Source organism: Podarcis tiliguerta (genome assembly GCF_965153285.1).
Source record: "Podarcis tiliguerta genome assembly, chromosome: 4".
Taxonomy (NCBI): Eukaryota; Metazoa; Chordata; class Lepidosauria; order Squamata; family Lacertidae; genus Podarcis; species Podarcis tiliguerta.
The window spans coordinates 24,292,700-24,310,899 of NC_139537.1; the positions used below are offsets into that span (position 1 = coordinate 24,292,700).

Here is an 18,200-nt window from a genome sequence, read left to right on the forward strand (position 1 = left end):
ATTATCAGTTTAAAACAAGAAACAGTCAAAGGAAGAGGGTAGGCCCCAATCTGTCTGCCTGTCTATTTTGGGGTAAATATTTACATCTTTAGCTAGATGTGCCTCTGTGGGGAGGGAATTCTACAGTTTAGGAGCTGCCACAGAGAAATTCCTTGAGGGTGGCAGAACTACCGAGAGGGTCCTCTTTGCCAGCCTTAGACCTGAGAGGGTCTGTAGGGAAGGAGGCAGTTTTCCAGATATTTCTGTTAACCTCACCACTTGAGTCACGGATATTTCAAACCTGGGGCACTGTAGCAGAAAAGGCTCTGTGATTAAAGCATGTATATCACACGTTTCAGCAATGGATAGCTCTCTGAGGAGGTCCTTAGATGAAGGTCTTAATACGCAGGCAGGGCAATATGCAAGGATTCGGGTATTTTGAGTCCTCAGTCATTTAGCACAGGGGTAGTCATCACAAATGCTGTGGACATCAACTGTCATCTGCTCCAGCTATGGCACAGCCCATGGGCAGAGATGATGGGAGTTGTAGTCCACAACATATGAAGGGCACCATCTTGGCTACTCCTGATTTAGGGCTTTAATGATAACCACCAGAATATACCCCAAGGTGTCTGCTTCCTGTCTTGCTTTTAAGACTTTCTCCCTTGACTAGTACTATAGAATACGTCTAGTATTGGGAATGTTCTGTCTCTGAGGAAGAAAAGCCATTTTTCTTTCTCAGCTGTGGACTACCATGGACTCAGTGCAGTTGGTTTTGTATATCGGTAATAGATTTTGCAAGAACCGTCTTGAAAGTTGATGCGGCTTTTATACATCCCACCTCCTCCATCTAATTTTTATGAGCCTCCTTTCAGAGGACTTGGATTTTAAAACTCTGCTTCACTTGCTGTGTAAAGTCCTGGAAGCCAAATCCTGACATTTCAATGATGGAGTGGAATTCTTGAAAGGAATATGAACGCTCCAAGTGCTCTGTATGTTTGGACAGACTCCCTTTCTCCCCGATCGCTTCTTCATTCTTGATTAGACGATGAGCAGCCTTTTAACGTATCTGGTAATTGATTACCGATCTAGGAACACGCTGCTACAATACTGGGCTACATTAATGACCTCATTCAATCACACATTGTGTAATTCTTGTGGTTGGAATGAAAATAATATAAAATATTGCCTTAGCCCCAGTGAGGCTTTAATGCCATATCTCAAGACATCATTTGTTTCGGGAAATCCAATGAGTATTAAATTACATTTTTTAACTAGAAAAACATTTCGTTGAAATATTCACACAGAAACTCAATGCTATTAGCACTGTATTCTTTACTTTGGGACCTGGGTGTTGTGTTGGAGCAGATGTTTAACCACAATTGTGTCAGATTCCCCCCCCCCCCCAATGTAGCTGCAATAAAATTAGGGCTCAGCTCAAATTACTCACAGGTTTTCACAATTTTTTCCAGCATTGTTGGGTAACGTCTCCAATATTTGGACTGTTTTTGAGGCTTCTGGATAAATGCTGGCACATTCATTTGTATTGTCCTGACTAGTTCTTCCTTGAACGGCCCTCAGGGACATCACCATTTAGTCAAAACTGATTGGATATGCAGGATTATGACTACATCCTGTTCATAACATGATATCTGATTCTCCAAATGATCCACCTCCACTGTTAAGAGGCAGTATTGCTGGAAATCCTGTGGAGAGAGTGCTATTGCACTTGGATCCTGTTTGTGGGCTTCCTACGGATCTGGTTGGCCACTGAGAGAATAAGATGCAGGACCTGATGAGCTTTGACTTGATCCGGCAAGGTTCTTCTTATGTTCTTATGATACATGATCCAAGAAAGAAGAAGCAACATCCATAGGAAACAACGGTATTGAATCAATGAGGGAAAGGTAAACATCTTCACAATTAAAAATGGGGGTTCGATTATTCCTGCCCAGCTATGATTAACTTGACATTAAAACTGTAGAATATTCAGCAAAGATCTAAATAAGAGCAGGATTCCATCAGCAAGCCCTCAGTTCCCTCATCCCTGTATTAAAAGCTGACCTATTTGCAGGGGCATTATGAGCCTACTGTTCTTGGGCTGCAAAATATGCTTCATAGTTCTGCTAATCAAATTTCAGCCTTATTTATGGAAATTTGAATTAGAACTGGTGATGCAAATAGCACAACGGAGCATAATGAAGATGCCATGGAATGCCGTCTAAGGAATTTGGTTTTGTCTCTGTTCGTCATAAGCAGGCTGGCAGACCCTTGTCCTGTCAGTTGTCACTCTCTCTCCTCACCCTTGGAAGCTGTCCACAGCAATCAAGCTGTCCATGGCAATCTCTTGCAGCATCCCCTGTCTTATACTGCAACACAATGAAATATTTATTAGACTGCGACCAGATTTAATAGAGAATGGCTGCAGAGTTTCTCTTGTTTATTAGATGGAATTACAGGAGAAGTAACCTTACAAAAGGACGCGGGTGGCTTTGTGTGTTAAACCACACAGAAGGTTGGCAGTTTGAATCCCCGCAACAGGGTGAGCTCCCATTGCTCGGTCCCTGCTCCTGCCAACCTAGCAGTTCGAAAGCACGTCATAGTGCAAGTAGATAAATAGGTACCATGTCGGCGGGAAGGTAAACGGCGTTTCCATGTGCTGCTCTGGTTCGCCAGAAGCGGCTTAGTTATGCTGGCCACATGACCCAGAAGCTGTACGCCAGCTCCCTTGGCCAATAAAGCGAGATGAGCGCCGCAACCCCAGAGTTGGCCACAACTGGACCTAATGGTCAGGGGTCCCTTTACCTTTAACCTTACAAAACTGTCTTTAGAGTATTTTTTAGTACACAGGAATGGGTTTTTATTAAAATTAATTTGCTTGGTTCACTAGAACTGCTCTTCTCCCCGGATGGTACTGATACAGAACTACTCTTCTCTCCAGCATATTTGGACAGGAGGTGTAGGAAACAGCCAGTTAGCGAACGTAAAAGAAAGCCGCCTAACATCAAGGCAGAACAGCTCAGGTCCATCCAGCTAGCTCTCCAAGTTCTTCCCAGCTCTAGCTGAAGATGATGAATGGCAGCTAAAGTTTCAGCAAGGATTCTTTGTAAGTCTTACCTGGCAATGCTGGAAACTGAACCTGGACCTTCTGCATACAAAGCACCTGCTCTCCCACCGTGCTACAGGAACCCACAAATCTGCCTGCCAGAGATGTCAAGGGGAGGGTTGCCTCCTCCATCTGCTAAACTGTGCAACAACTGAACTAGCAGAAACCCACAGAGGAACAGATTGCAAAATCTACTGTGCAACGAAGTCACCAGCAACTTGGTTATGCGTTTTCTTGCTGTCAACATCCTGCTAGCACAAAACATTTCACCAAAGGGACAATACCACCAAGTGAAATATATATATATATATATATATATATATATATATATATATATGTATAGTGCATTTCTTTAGATTTAAATGTTGTCCTGGTCCTATCTTGCTAGAATGACACATTTTTCATTTGGGTTTACTCCCTGTAGTATTTCACCTTTCATTTATTAAATACACACATACACACATATATCCCCAGAGTCTCTTATTTTTCACATTCCCAGCAGACTCCTGAGTGGTTTTGACAGGCTCATTATTGCCCCCCACGTCCCATTCTCCAAAGGTTGAATTCATGGCACCAAAGGGGAGAATTTCACCACCTGGAACTCAATAGATGTCGAAGGAACAAATCCAAAACCTCACTAACATTTGAAGGGTAAGTACTCCCTTTTGGAAATGGTCACCCAGTAATTTATTTTACAGATATATTTCCAGCCCCTTAGACAAGTCAGAGAAAAAGAATACCAGAAAAACTGGGTACTTAATCAGAAATGATATGTAATGTGGCTTTAGTAAGCATTTAGTTTGCAAATGGTATTCTGTAAAAGAAACCACAAAACAGAAAATCATATATGGAGAGGATCGGTGCCTTTTTTCAGGGGGTCCTCAAGGGTACGCAGTAACAGCACCTCTTTTTCTTTTGTTAAAACTTGTGGCACTTACTGTAACAACTTCATGTGAGTACCTATTTTTCTAGGGGGGAGGGGAGCACTGGAAAGGATTAATGTATGGCCAAATCCTGATCACAGATGCATGCTCGTAACTGGGAGAAATGCATGTGTCTGATGTTGAACATATCGCCCAGGATTCTACCCACCAGAACCACAATATCCTGCCTCGGTGAAATGCATTTTCAAAGGAGGCTTCAAATGAAAAAGGGCAGCGATGGCACCCAACTTTGCCTTTTTGTACTTCCATTACCGTTTCTTTCAGCAACATTTGTACTGTGGGTGCAACAGTTGGGGGTTTACACTAGGGGTGCAACATTTATCAATCAATTTGGATCATTGATTAAAAACTTGTCAAGTAACTAAATCAACACCTAGATTGATCAGGTAACACAACAACAACAACAACAATAATAATGCCAAGTACTTATTAAAAATTGCAGATAGTGGACACCATCTTAGAAAAGTAGTGACTCTTCTAAAACGTATTTTCTCCCTTCAAGACTACTGCTTCAGTCACAGTCAAGACTAATGTGGGTATAATACTCAGTCGATTAAAACTCATTTATTTGGACTAATATTTCTTTAACTAGCCACAGTCATAGTGATTACATCTGGTGCACTTTTAATTTGTACTGTATACCAATAGAACTAACCGGTGTTGAAGGACAACAATGGTGTCTGTGGTGATGTCAGCTACAATCCTGTGCATACTTTACTGGGAATAAGTCCCAGTGAATACCATGGATTTACTTCTGAGTAGACATGTTTAGGATTGTGCAATCAAGCCCTTTCACCCAGGGTAGAGTCCCACTAAAACCATGGATTTATTCCTGTGTATACATGCATAGGATCATGATATTTTGCCTGTTCATCCAGGGTGGAAAAAAGTTCTTTATTTCTTTTATCTGATATCACCTTAACAAAATAACAACATTAAAAAATAGGGTGGAGAAAAGTTACGGCCTATTTTGATTTAGATCTCATGTAATCGATTGATATTTTTTTTAAAGACGTGCATAACTTTGCACATCAAGGATATTTTTTTTTAAAACAAAGTTCAAGTAACCTCAGAGTAGAGCAATCCTTTTGAAAGCCAAAACAAACCCACAACCCAACAGCTTACTTAAATGTGGATGATCTAATTGGGAGCTCTAAACTATTCGCTTCTCAAAGTATATTTGCTCCTGAGAAAACACACACACACAAATGTGCTCTTTTGCCACTGTGGAACCCAAGGACTGACCTGCCCCAGCATGTCTGGTGCAATCGGAATGATGGGCCAGATGGTGGAGTAGACTCCGAAGAAGACCAGCCAGAGCAGCATGCTTCCCCAAACAGCCAAGTGACTGAACTGCAGGGAAAGAGAAACAAATCAAGACACACAGCACAGCCTCCTCCTGCCCCCACACTTGACTCTCAGGTATTATTTTACTCCCACCTAAGGCTTTTGTCAGTCTCACTCCAGGCTGTCTAACACGCTTTATTTTCAGCCAGCAGCAAGATTGATTAAACGGCTTGGAAGAATCCTGTGTTAAAAGCCTTTCTTTGTGAAATGCAGCACGTTGCTTTCAAAGCTAGCTTATCCCAGGCATTTAAAAACAAAACAAAGCCCTAACCAACCACGTTCCCCTGTCTCCAAGAATCTAGCTCAGAGGGACAGGGTAGGAGGCAGCAGAGGTAGAATTCACCCAGCCTCTAGTGGGAGAGATGGCAGTAAGGTTCCCAAACATTGCTCCCTTGGTTCCACAGCCTCATCCCCCAGTGCCTCCCATGAAAAGAATTATTCAGCATTACGCTTTGCACAACCCACCAAGGATAACACAATAAAATCCAAAACTGTGACCATTAATTGCACATTTATTCAAAACTTTATACAGTTTAAACTTTAAATTCGTAAACCTTGGTTTACGAATTTAATCCTTTCCGGAAGTCCGTTCTTAAACCAAAGCATTCTTAAACCAAGGCATACTTTCCTATAGCAGCGGGGGACTCAATTTACAAATGGAAAACACTCAACAGGAAGTGAAACATGTTCTTATTCTAAGGCAAAGTTCACAAACCAAAACACCTACTTCTGGGTTTGCAGCGTTCTTAATCCAAGTTGTTCATAAACTAAGCTGTTCTTAAACCAAAATACCACTGTAGTTTAATTAATGCAACGAGATTGATGAACTTGATCCAGTGATCCCAACGTCTGATAGAAATGTATGCTTCCAGTGCCCTCTAGCCACCTCAATGACTCTTTGCAACCCCGCCCCAGGCAATCTCACACCCCCGGGTTGTACCACTTGCTTTGTGAACCACTGGGTCAAGTGCACTGGCAGAGCCAGTCCAGTGTTCCCAGCTGTGTGTGTGTACCACACTGACCTTGCTGGTGCATTACTGCTCCTCTTCTAACCCCTGCCCCACCCCCAGTAAGGAGCAGTGATAAGCCGACCATAAGTAAGGTGGGCTATAGAGATGCAATTTAGAAATGTAAATGCAATAAATTTAAACTCAATCCAAACCAGTGTGCTTTGGAACATACCCAGAATTACACCTGGATGTCAGGAAAACATCTGTATTTTGAATATTTATAACACACACACACACGTCACTCTGGTGTTAATCTGTGGAAATACAGAAAGCATTTTTGACACCAAGTTTTTCTTTCCCTTTTTTTGGTTCAGGTATGTCTATATCGTACTTTGGCTTTGGTCTTAATTTTTGGAATGGTAAAAAGCATTAAGCGGCAGAATGTTTGCTGTCTCTTCCCCTTAAAGTGTGTTTGGAAGAATAATAGCAATACTTGTTTTCATTTTTTTAAAAAGTATTTTGAAAACAAGCGTTCTTCATCGAATGGACCACATGGGACCCACATGAAGCTTTGTTTATTTTTAAAGCCCTCGGACAGTTTCTGAGCTTTGAAAACAATTCCTCCCTGAAAACAGTTCCCAAAGTTTCTAACGATAGTAAACTAAATCGAAATCACCATCATGATTAAGGAGTAAAACTGCTAAAACATACAAAACCCTAATCACTATAACACAGTAAACATTGACAATTCAGAAACCACACACATTTCTTTTAATTCTGGAAATTCCCGCAGTGCAATCCTATGTCTATTCAGTAGCAGAATCACAGAGTTGGGGGCAGGGGTGACCTCAAAGGTCATCTTATCCAGACCCTCCCAATGCAGGAAATCTGCTATGAGTTAACTGAAGTTCAGACTGGCATCCATTGGCTGGAACACCAACAGTGGGCGGAGCCAGAGCTGATGACAGGCAGAGTCAAGTGCTTCCTTTAAGCAAGCAAGGGACCACCTCTTTTCGCAAGGAGGCATTAATCACATCCCTGGCCCAGCCAGCTGTCCCCTTCCTACTAGTTGTTATCAGCCCAGAGGGGCAAGAGTCCAGAGCGCAAGTGGTTGTTGCCCTGACCAATCCAGGCACCTTGACCACACCCTCAAGCCTTACTAACTGAAACTCATCCAATATAGCAGGACTTGATTGCTCTGGATGCTTCTCCACCCCCCGTCGTCTCCACCCCCATCATTCAGCCCGGACACCGAGGTCCAGCGCCGAGAGCCTTTTGGCAGTTCCCTCACTGTGATAAACGAGGTTACAGGGAACCAGGCAGAGGGCCTTCTCAGTGGTGGCACCCGCCCTGTGGAATGCCATCCCATCCAATGTCAAGGAAATAAACAACTATTTGACTTTTAGAAGACATCTGAAGGCAGCCCTGTTTAGGGAACTTTTTAATGTTTGATGTCTTATTGTATTTTTAATATTTTGTTAGAAGCAGCCCAGAGTGGCTGGGGAAACCCAGTCAGATAGGCGGGGGATAAATTATTATTATTATTATTCTCAATATTCATCTGCTGTAACGGTGGAGTCAACATCCTGTTGGATGCAAGCGATTTTATCCTCAGAATGCTTGACAAACAAGTCGCAGCGAGCTACCGTCGCAGCAAGCTACCATAAAAAGCCACAAAAATGTTAAAAACAGGCATCAGCTAACCATTGGGGAAGGATGTAGTCTTAATTGCCTGTAAAAGCCTGGCAGAATAGAAAAGTTTTTTTAACAGGCATTTAAGAGTTGGCACAGAAGGGGCCTGTTGGGACAGGCAGGAACGAAAGGCAAGGAGACCCACAGAAGGTGGAGCTGAAGCCTTGGTCAATGACAACCAGAGCCAACTAGGTGTAGCTTTGTCCCCATCCTCCTTCTGGCTGAGTTCTACGAGGGCAACACTGACACTGAGGAGGAGGAAGCGGACAGGTAGAGTCACATCCTGGGCTGGTTGTAAGCAGGAAGTGGAGGCTAAGGGCAGGCTGAGGTTGGTGAGGCAGTGCCCCATTTGTCCTAATGTATCAGCCTTTGCGGCTCAGTAGCTTTTCATAGACCGCATGTAGTTGCATAATGCGCTGTGGCAAAGGGCGCTGTTTTGCTCCAGCATAACAGCAAACAGTTCTGAACTTCCGTGCATGTCGAAGAACATGCAAACAACTGGAGACCTTTCTTCTCTGCTGCATTGAGCAACGGCTACTGTGCGCTCCCCCCGAATTTATTTATCCAAGCGTTTCATTTCCCTCTATCCTATCCTCTCATTCAGCAGCGAGAGTTTCTCACTCCTGAGACTAAACTGAATGTAACCAATCCACCCGATGATGGAGGTGAGGCTTAAGTCGATGGCACGCTCTCAATACTTCTCAAGTGCTGGGAGGAAGTCTTTCCCAGAGTGAGTAAGCCACAGCTGAAACAATAAGGCTTGCCAGCAATGGTGTGTGAGAGACTGGGAAGTGGACTTAGAAGAAAAGACAACTTTTTAAAAAAAAAGTATGAAGGAAGCACACCTACATATCAAGTTCTTAAAAAAGAAAAGAAAAAACACCAAAGTGTTGTTTTTTTAAAAATGGCTCCCCAAATTCCTCTCTCTCTCTTTCTCTCTGTTTCCAAATGCTTCACCAGAGCCTTTTTGGGTTGAGTCCTGATAGCAGAAAGTCAATAACTGTTGTATTTTCAGTCATGGGCAGTGGAATTAGGTAAGAGAAGCATCATGCTATTTAGCATTTAGTAAGAATTAAAAAGGCACCGTATACCTAAGTAATATGACTTAGTAATATGACACAAATAAACTTTTTGAAAGCGTGGGCTTAGGCTGGTTAGGCTATGTGCAAGCAATGCGCAAGAACGTATATGAAAGATATTTCATTTTCCTTGAGGTTCACCCTCCATTGTGGAAAGGGCAGGGAGCAATGCAGTTGTGCCACATACTTGCTATGCCACATCTTTTCCCAAAATTCAATATGATAAATAACCCAGGAATACACCTCACCTCCTGGTTTCTTACCACTAGCTCAAATTCCTCTTCCACTCATAAGCACATACACAAACACACCATTTACCACAATTTTAATTCCCTGTTATGGTATGCCAAAGGGAGTTAGGATGCTACTAATTTCCATAAGTGATCCCATGTTATGCACAAATCAACTGCCTCCCCCTTCCGTGTCATCAGAGCAGAAAACCTGGGAAGTTTAGCATTCACCTATGCATACACCAAGATATCCTTTTTTTCCAGTAGGGATGCGTTATATGTCATCGGTAGTGGCCAGTGTAGTGAGGCAGAGCAGTGAAGTTGCACTCCTGACACTGGTATTGCTGCAGCTCACTGCACAGGGCTAGGGAAGGGCAATGAGCACGCCAAGGTTATATGGACACACTGGAGGAGCCCATTCTAACATTCCCACTTGTGTGTCTGCGCACCGCTGTCCTTGCAGTCACCTTGCTCCCCTGCCCTTGTTCAGGTAAGCTGCAGCGATGCCAGTGCTGCAAGATCTTACCCACTAAACCAGAGGCCACAGTGCAGTAGTCTTTTGTAGACTGCATGTACTAGCATAATATGCAGTGGCAAATAGCACTGCATTGTGCCCCTGTAATAGGAAATAGTTCTGATATTTTGTGTGTGTCAAAGAGTATGCAAACAATTGGAAGGCTTCCTTCTCTGATGTGCTATATAAGTACAGTGGTACCTCAGGTTACATACGCTTCAGGTTACAGACTCCGCTAACCCAGAAATATTACCTCAAGTTAAGAACTTTGCTTCAGGATGAGAACAGAAATCGTGCTCCGGCAGTGCAGCGGCAGCAGGAGGCCCCATTAGCTAAAGTGGTGCTTCAGGTTAAGAACAGTTTCAGGTTAAGAACGGACCTCCGGAACGAATTAAGTACTTAACCCGAGGTACCACTGTATAATAGATGCCTTTCTTTTCTTTGCTCAGTAATATTAGGAATAAGGGGAGAGTGCTGGTTGAAACATTTCTAATACTTACTTTTGTCCATGCTGTGGTTTCTAAGCCAGCTTTCAGACAGACGGTCACCACAACATACTGCAGGGGTAGAGGGAGAGAAAAATGTTAGGAAAAACATTTAATCCCAGCATGCATTCCCCATTCACACTTGCTTCGCCCTCTCTGGCTTTTCAGAAAGAAAGCAATAGTTAAATCTAAGGAATGTCCACAAGCACATCACAGCTCAACAATGTAGGAACCAGGCGCCGTTTTACTTTTAAATGTTGCAGTGTGTTCAACGCATTTCAGGAGTACAGCAGGGGGGTTAAGGAAGCTGTTTACAAAATGGTGTAACACATGTCCTGATGGGAATGCCTAGAGATCCTGGGTAAAACTGGCATCTTGGGAAATGCTCAGCACCAGTTTAGCCAAGTGGACAAGGTCCAAGTCTGCACAAGATGGTACGTCAAACAATGGGACTGTGCAAACACGCTGGCTCTGAGAGAGGAGCTCACATTTGATTTGCTCCTTCTGGGTCATTTTAGCTTAGTGCAGCATGGCAGCTAAGCCCAGGTTTGGCTTACCATATCATTTTAACCAGGGTATGTGGTTAAGGTTCATGCAACATATCGTAAAACTGGGGAATTCACTCCCAGAAGAGGTAGTGACGGCAACCAACTTGGATGACTAAAAGAAGATTAGAAAAATTCATGGAAGAGAAGGCTATCAATGGCTACTAGCCACAATGGCTATGTTGTGCCTCCACTGTCAGAGGTGGTATATACTAGGGAATACCAGTTCATGGGAAATGCTCAGCAACAGAAGTTCAGCCGCACGAACAAAGACCATGTGCAGTATTGTAGCTGGATTTTAGCAACTTACTGTATAAACTATATTTCCAACAAACAGGTAGTCTACACTCTGGCCACTTGCAAATACCGCGTCTGGAAAAAAGAGGAAGATAACAAATATTAAATATTTCATTTGGCCAAAGAGATATTCTTGTTTTAAAAAAGGCTATTTAAGATTTTCAACGGTTTGAACAAAATTTAGTAAAATGCAACCGTGAGCAATTTTTAAAATATCATCTCAATTCACAGAATATCTTAAAACTAAAGAGGAGAAGAGAAAGAGAGCGGGTGAGCTAAAAAACAAATCTGTTTTTTAGCTAAGGAAAGCTAAGGAAAAAACATTAGAAAGGTGTATGTAAACATGCCAGCTCACATTTAACTGGTGGTGCAGCATGAACAACATCATTCCTTTCTGCAGAGGTAGTGAAAGGTAACCAAGCGACTGGGAAACATTCAGCATGAGCCTGAACGCACTTTTAACAGCCTGATGTGTTTTTGAAACATGTCTCCTGGATTTCTCTTTGTAGGGAGGATAAATTTTGCATACTGGGTTTCTCAAAGCTCTTTCAAAAGCAGCGCATTGGAAGCAAATAGTGTAATGACTGTCTTGGCCAATGCTGAAGCTATTAAATGTTCAAAAATAGCGTACACACACACACATCACCATTAGGAGTTGTTTGAGCAGAAGGGGGAATTCCTGCCAAGAACGAATAATCAAAATATCTATAGGAGATGAAGAATACCAGTTACCACATCATCTTCGTGCCACTGTGCTGCATACAGATGCAGTCCTGCTATATGTGCTTTTATTTTAGATTCCTTTGAAGTGAGGGGATATTTTTTACCCCAAAGGTTACCAAGAGAGAGAGGAGAAGCAAAAATCCTCCCTTGGTGCATATAGCTGCTATCTTAAAAAGCTATTGGAGGGTGTTAATGGCAAAAAGGGACTGGGCATCTTATATTCCAACACCCTTTCTCCTGTCTGTAAGTACACAAAAAAAGGCGAATACGTGTTAATTTAACATATGGAGGTGCCAAACTTGGCAATACTTCAAGTAGCCAAGTTTATTCGTGCTTAGTTCCTGCTGAGGAAAAAAGAAGAAGGGCTCCTATGAAAAAAGGAACACATGGCAGCTGTAGGAATTCTCAAATTAATCCAAAAAGGGCTGTAATTCAGAAGGATTACACAACCATCTCGCTTCAACATGGCAGCCAGCGACACACGTCTGCCTAGGTGAGGCTGATCTAAAGCAGAAACCTAGAGCCACAATCTGCAAGGTGATTGTTGCCTGAAAGAAGGAGTTATGCCCTTGCTTGAATGAAATAATGATGACAACAAATTCATCATTAATGATCATTTTATCATGGTTATTATTATCGTTAATATGCTTTAAGTTTGCATTCTGCGTTTCGAACTAAAGGTTTTCAGGGTGGCACATAGCAATTATTAAATTCAAATTTATTAAAATGCCCCAATCAATACAAGGGCTACAAACGTCAGACATAAACATCTCAAGAAATCCAGACAACTAAGCAGCAATCTGTCTCTTGTGCCAGCCAAAGCCATAAACCGGAGAAAATAAATGTGTTTTAATCTGCCACTTAAAAACAGATACTGTAGGGGACAACAATGATGACATGGTACTTCCAAGTCACCAGGTGACAGACTCCAGCAGCTTCATATAGATATCAAAAAGCATCAGGGATTGAATGGTAGCCTTTGGGGCCCCACAGCAGAAAAGTGTTGTGGAGCAGAGAAGGCGTTTCCCAATGTTACTCTTTGTTATTGGTCCTGCAGTTCAGAGTGGAACCACCCTAAAGGTGCCTCCAGCTCCCAACCCATAGATCTGATCCAGGAGGGTACATCTGTCAATACTGAATACTGCTGAGAAATGAAGAAGAACCAACAGGGTTGCATTCCCCTTGTCCCTCTCTTGATAGCAGCAGTCAATTTGGGTGAGCAACGACATTTCCATGGCATATCTGGGCTGGGAGTGAGACTGAAATCAGTCTAGATAATCAGCTTCGTCCAAACATGCTTGGAGCTGGCCACCAACATCTCAATCGCTTGCCCCAAAAAGTGACTCACCATCGCCTCCTTCAGGATGGTTGTGAAACCCCTTCCCTGAGAATTAGCTATTTCATGGTCACAGCATCAGTCTCCATCAGCTACATGGGCCTATTTATGTCCTAGGGCAGTAATGGAGAAACCTACTACAGGGTGATATATTCATTCATTCATTCAATACAGCAGGGGTGGGGAACCTGTGGCACTCCAGATATTGTTGGATTGCAGCTTTTGGCATCCCTAGTCAATGGCCATGGTGGCTGGGGCTGATGGGAGTCCAACAACATCTGTATGGCCAGAGGTTCCACATTTCTGCTCTAGAGTCGTTTCACACACTGACCAGGATCCAGAGAACTCTTAATGTGAATCCAAAACATGGAAAAAGACACAGCAGGGCTCTCTTTCGTTGGCACTCATATGTGTACCTCATCACTGGAGATAGGCAAATCTGTCAGTGTTGGTTTCTCTCTATTTCTCTTTACCAATCTTAAGTTCTCCATGTTTCCAAATCAATTAGTGAACTGCTTTTTAAAAAAGCCCTCCAGAGAATTCATTAGCATTTTGAAGTGAATTTATCCCAACATGCACGTGTTTATAAGCAGTTTTGCCTAACACACACATTTGTAACTAAATTTTCCTTAACTTATTGCATTTTTGTATGTTATTTTCACCAGTATATGTATCTTTAGGGCACTTTACCCCACTATGCGCATTTTTGTGCAGTTTATTTGGCTTGAGAACCGCATCGCAGAATTCAGATAAGTGCAAATTTCAAAAAAGTGGCTGTGTTTTGGTTCTACTTTGTTTCAGAAAGTGAGAATTGGGTGGGTTTTCCTTTAGGTGCTGAATGAATCAAATCCCACCCACCCACCCAATCCCTGCTCATCACCAGCCTATCCTGATAAGATATAATTGAAGAATGTTGCTCATGCAATCACATATATAGTGTGGAAGTTTTTAAATGCCATGAAGAAATCTGGTTAAGTCCAAGTACATTTGGAGAATTTCAATGTCAGAGTTGCATCTATAAGTTGTATTTTGTAATATTATGACCTTGCACTTTTGGAATCCCAGGGCCCTACAAAAGAAGAAGAAGAAAAAGAAGAAGAAGAAAAAGAAGAAGAAGAGGAAAAACTTCCTACAATTGTCAGGGATGGTCAGGATGTGCTGTGAACACTTATTTGTAAGGCTGCAGAAGCACTCCTTCATTGCACATATGCACACTGCATCCTAAAGAGCTCAAGAGGTTAAAGGACATACTGGTGTGAATGATGTATTTCTTTTCATCTGAAGTTTTAAAAAGTGTTCCCTCAAACATAAAAAGGGATAAAAGATCTATATCCACCTCTCCCTGAATAGCAAAGCAGCCAGGGTTCTTCACTTGGCAATGTGTTGGTCTTTGAAATTATTTATTTATCGATTCCAATTTAAATCTCCAACACATCTCAAGACGGCATCCTAAAACCAGTAATATTCTAAATGGATCTAATAATTAAGTTCATGACTAGCATGAAAGCTGACTCTCAATACGGAAAGGGGAAAAAACTGAAGTTTAGGAATATGGATAAATGCTTATATATACAGTGGTACCGTGGTTTGCATACGTTTTGGATTACAAACACATCAAAAGTGTGTGTTTTGGATTACAACTCATTTTTTTTTATTATGAACCAAAAAAAATTGGAGGCCCCATTGATGAAAGAGCGCCTTGGGTTACAACCTGTTTTGGTTTACAAACGGACCTCTGGAACCAAATATAGTTGTAAACCAAGGTACCACTGTAATCATATAATTCTGGTTGCATTCAATTACACTGAGTTAACTGGTCATTTTTATGGAGACTTATTCAAAACAAGTACTTCCTATCACATTCCTCCTATTGACAGCCATTCACTCAAGAAATTGGAATAACATGCAGAAAGCCAGCACAAAGTGGAGTCTTCATAGGATCGGCCCACTACATATACCGTCCTTGTAATAATCACATTAAAAGAGCAAAAGGTTGTGTGAATCAGTATTAAATCAATGCAGCTGCATGTAAAGACCCCCTGAATCATACCCTTACAATCTCTGGGGGTTGGGAAGTGCTATCTACCGAAGGCTGCATGCAAACAGGGGAGATTTGGAAGGTCACTGTTGATAAATGTCCGAGCTTAGAGGCTGGTGGTCTGTCTGCCATGATTAATTTCCTAACAACCTGTTGTGAACCACAATCACATTGGAGCTGGGCCAGAAAGGCTGACATTCAGAGAATGAAGCACTTACCATGTTCCAGGGCTTTTAATGGAAACCAAAAGAGAATGATGGAGTGGATCAAAGCATTGATGCAGTGACCCCAGAACACCTAAGGAAACAAAACAAGACAGTCAGGGGGGCTGACCAAACTCTCAAAGGTTGTTTAACTCCCTATCAAATGTTTCATTACAGACACACAAAACATTAAATTTTATTTTAAAGGCTTTTAAAAAAAGCAATACCACTAAAGCTAGTATTAAAATTCAAAAATTGTCAATCCAAATGGAGATCCCATCTGCTATATAGTGGTAAACAGAGGACTTCTCTGATGAGCACCACCTCAGAACTTTTCTTTGTTTGAACCATACACATTTTGTTTAAAAAATAAAGCTTTGAGTGTTGAAGCTTTGTTAGTATGAATAGGTTAATAAAACAAGAAGGCTGAGAGAAGAGGAAATTCTCTAAAATATGAAAAGAAAATACATCAGTGTAATTTTACCTGCATATCTCCCTGAAACATCTTTTTAAAACCTCAACCTGACAGGAACAATAAAGTCATCTCAATATTTTCACAGAATCTCTTGAGGGGTGGAAGCCTTAAGGAAAGGCCGGCAGGTAAAAGAGTGGGAACATTTCATTACAAAACACGAATATTGGTTATACAGCATGTGCAGGTCCATAGAAGATGTCACAGAGAGGGCACATTGTGGAGCTGATTCATTAACATGCAGGTCTAGGGAGTTCTCTGTATTCAATGTGAGTTCTATGGTGAACATTCTAGTTTGGAACTCTATGCATAACTTTTTGAACTCATTGCAGATGTGGCTTTAAATCAGTCCACGTTGGTTTCTACCCATGCTACCAAAGGACGTAGTGAGCTGGATGCATGTCAATTCAACACACTGAACACAGCAGGATATCAGCTTCCAGCACACCATCGGAACTGGGCGCCAAAATACAAACCATGAGCTCAGCACATAGTGTGGCTGCCATGGTCTCAAAGGGTAACGTGAGCCAGCTCTTGTAAGTCAACATTCATGGCTTAAATTAAGCCAGGGTTTACAATGGCTTAGCTTTTGAACTTGTTACTAATGCTTAAGTTGTCCTGAAAGTCATGAAGTAATAGTTAAGGGAGGGAAGACTTTAAGTATACATGGGTACACTACCTTTCCTTAACCTCTGAGTGAAACGCAAGCAGCCCTCAGAGATCTGAGACTTGGAATGGCTCATTGGATGAAACATGCACTTTAACTTGGGATCTCTGGGTTCAATGGCTTCTTCAGCACAAAGCTCCTGAGGACCAGCTCATATGTGATATTGAAGACTACAGGTACTGAAGCTTGCAGTGGCTTCCACGTACAACACCCACTTACAGGATGATACAACCACCAGCCTCCCTGACCATTGGCTGTGCTGACAAGGGCTGATGGGAGCTGTAGTTCACAAAATATAGAGAGCACCATGTTGGCTATTTCTGCTGTTGACCATTAAGAATTAACCATTTCCAGCTGCACAAAACTGGGATGCCACAGTACCAATTGAAAACTCAGTTTTAAACTAAAGTGCACCCCAAATGTTTTCTCTGTCTCCTCCCCAAAGCAAAACATTGCCTCTTACCCTGCTATTGAACCCATCAGCATTTTGAGTAATTTTGTAGAGCTGGGGAAACCTAAGCATGTTGTCTTGAGTGCACGATCGCTCAAAGATTCCCAAGGTGAAGGGAGGCAATGCCGTGAAAATCTAGAGAAAACAAAGGAAGTAATTAAAAACAACAAACCATTAACTTTATAAACAAGCTGCAGAGCATGCTTCATACCTGGGAGAAAATCCTGACACTGATAAAAACAATAGCAGCAGTTCTGCTAAATCGCCAGTGCTGAATCTGAACTGTACAGTTCAAAGCACAAGAGCTTTCACCACTGGAATGCTGGGAACAGCAAAGCGAAAGGCTGCCAGTGATCCAGTGGGGGAGCTCCATGGCTGCAGGTTGGGTTTCCTTGTTGCTGACGACAGAAAGGGTCAAACAACACATGGGTTGGGAATTAGGAATGGGCAAATATGAACAACTGAAAAACTGAAATTGATAACTCAGTTCTGTACATTTCCACACCAGTTTGCAATTTTTATTTTTAAATGTCCTCATATAAATTCATCAGCATTTGGGTGCAAATTTCTCCTAATATGCACGTTTTTGTATGCAGTTTTGCCTAATACAATTTTTGCAAAGCAATTTTCCATAATGCATTTTTTTCTATGTTGCTTTCACTAATATTTGTATGCACGCTTTACTCCTAGCACATGCACTTTTGTACACATCATGGCTGGAGCACGGCACAACAAAATTGAGAAAAAAATGTGAGTTTCAAAGGACGGCTGGGTTTCAGTTTGCATATTAGAAAGTGCAAATTAGGTTCACTTTTAAATGAGAAGTGAATCAGATTTCTCCACCATTCCTAGTTAAGAGACACAGGGGTCTGCAATTGTAGTAAGCAATGGGAATCCAAAATATGTCTGATGCCTTGGATAATGGCCAAAAGGAGAGCAGACGACCATTATCACATATTTTAGAATATGTGAAGCAAATGAGGATTGATGACCTCAGCCTCATTCATATAAAGTCAAATTTTTATTTCTTGCAAATTTATCATTTAATTCCAAAGGATTTATATCCTTCCTTTCAACAAGTATTTCCAAGGCAGCTAGCAAATGTTTTAAGTAAATGCATGTTTAACAGCCAAAGGAGCCTG

The 18,200-nt window shown here is 41.9% G+C and overlaps 1 protein-coding gene across 12 annotated transcripts in view; it reads right to left on the reverse strand.

The window, feature by feature from the left end:
• ATP8A2 (ATPase phospholipid transporting 8A2) overlaps positions 1–18,200 on the reverse strand; it is a 327,202-nt gene that overhangs the window by 96,213 nt on the left and 212,789 nt on the right. For 10 of the 12 annotated variants that reach the window (XR_014510327.1, XM_083437037.1, XM_083437033.1 and 7 more), the window contains 5 exons: positions 17,071–17,193; positions 15,484–15,562; positions 11,182–11,243; positions 10,342–10,398; positions 5,275–5,382 (listed from right to left, as the gene is read on the reverse strand). Coding sequence is in view for 11 of the 12 variants with exons in the window: in XM_083437037.1 (XP_083293163.1) it covers positions 5,275–5,382; positions 10,342–10,398; positions 11,182–11,243; positions 15,484–15,562; positions 17,071–17,193 (429 nt within the window). In the remaining variant the exon portion in view is untranslated. The remainder of the gene's footprint in view (positions 1–5,274; positions 5,383–10,341; positions 10,399–11,181; positions 11,244–15,483; positions 15,563–17,070; positions 17,194–18,200) is intronic. The other 2 variants (XM_083437042.1, XM_083437038.1) reach the window with 1 other exon arrangement.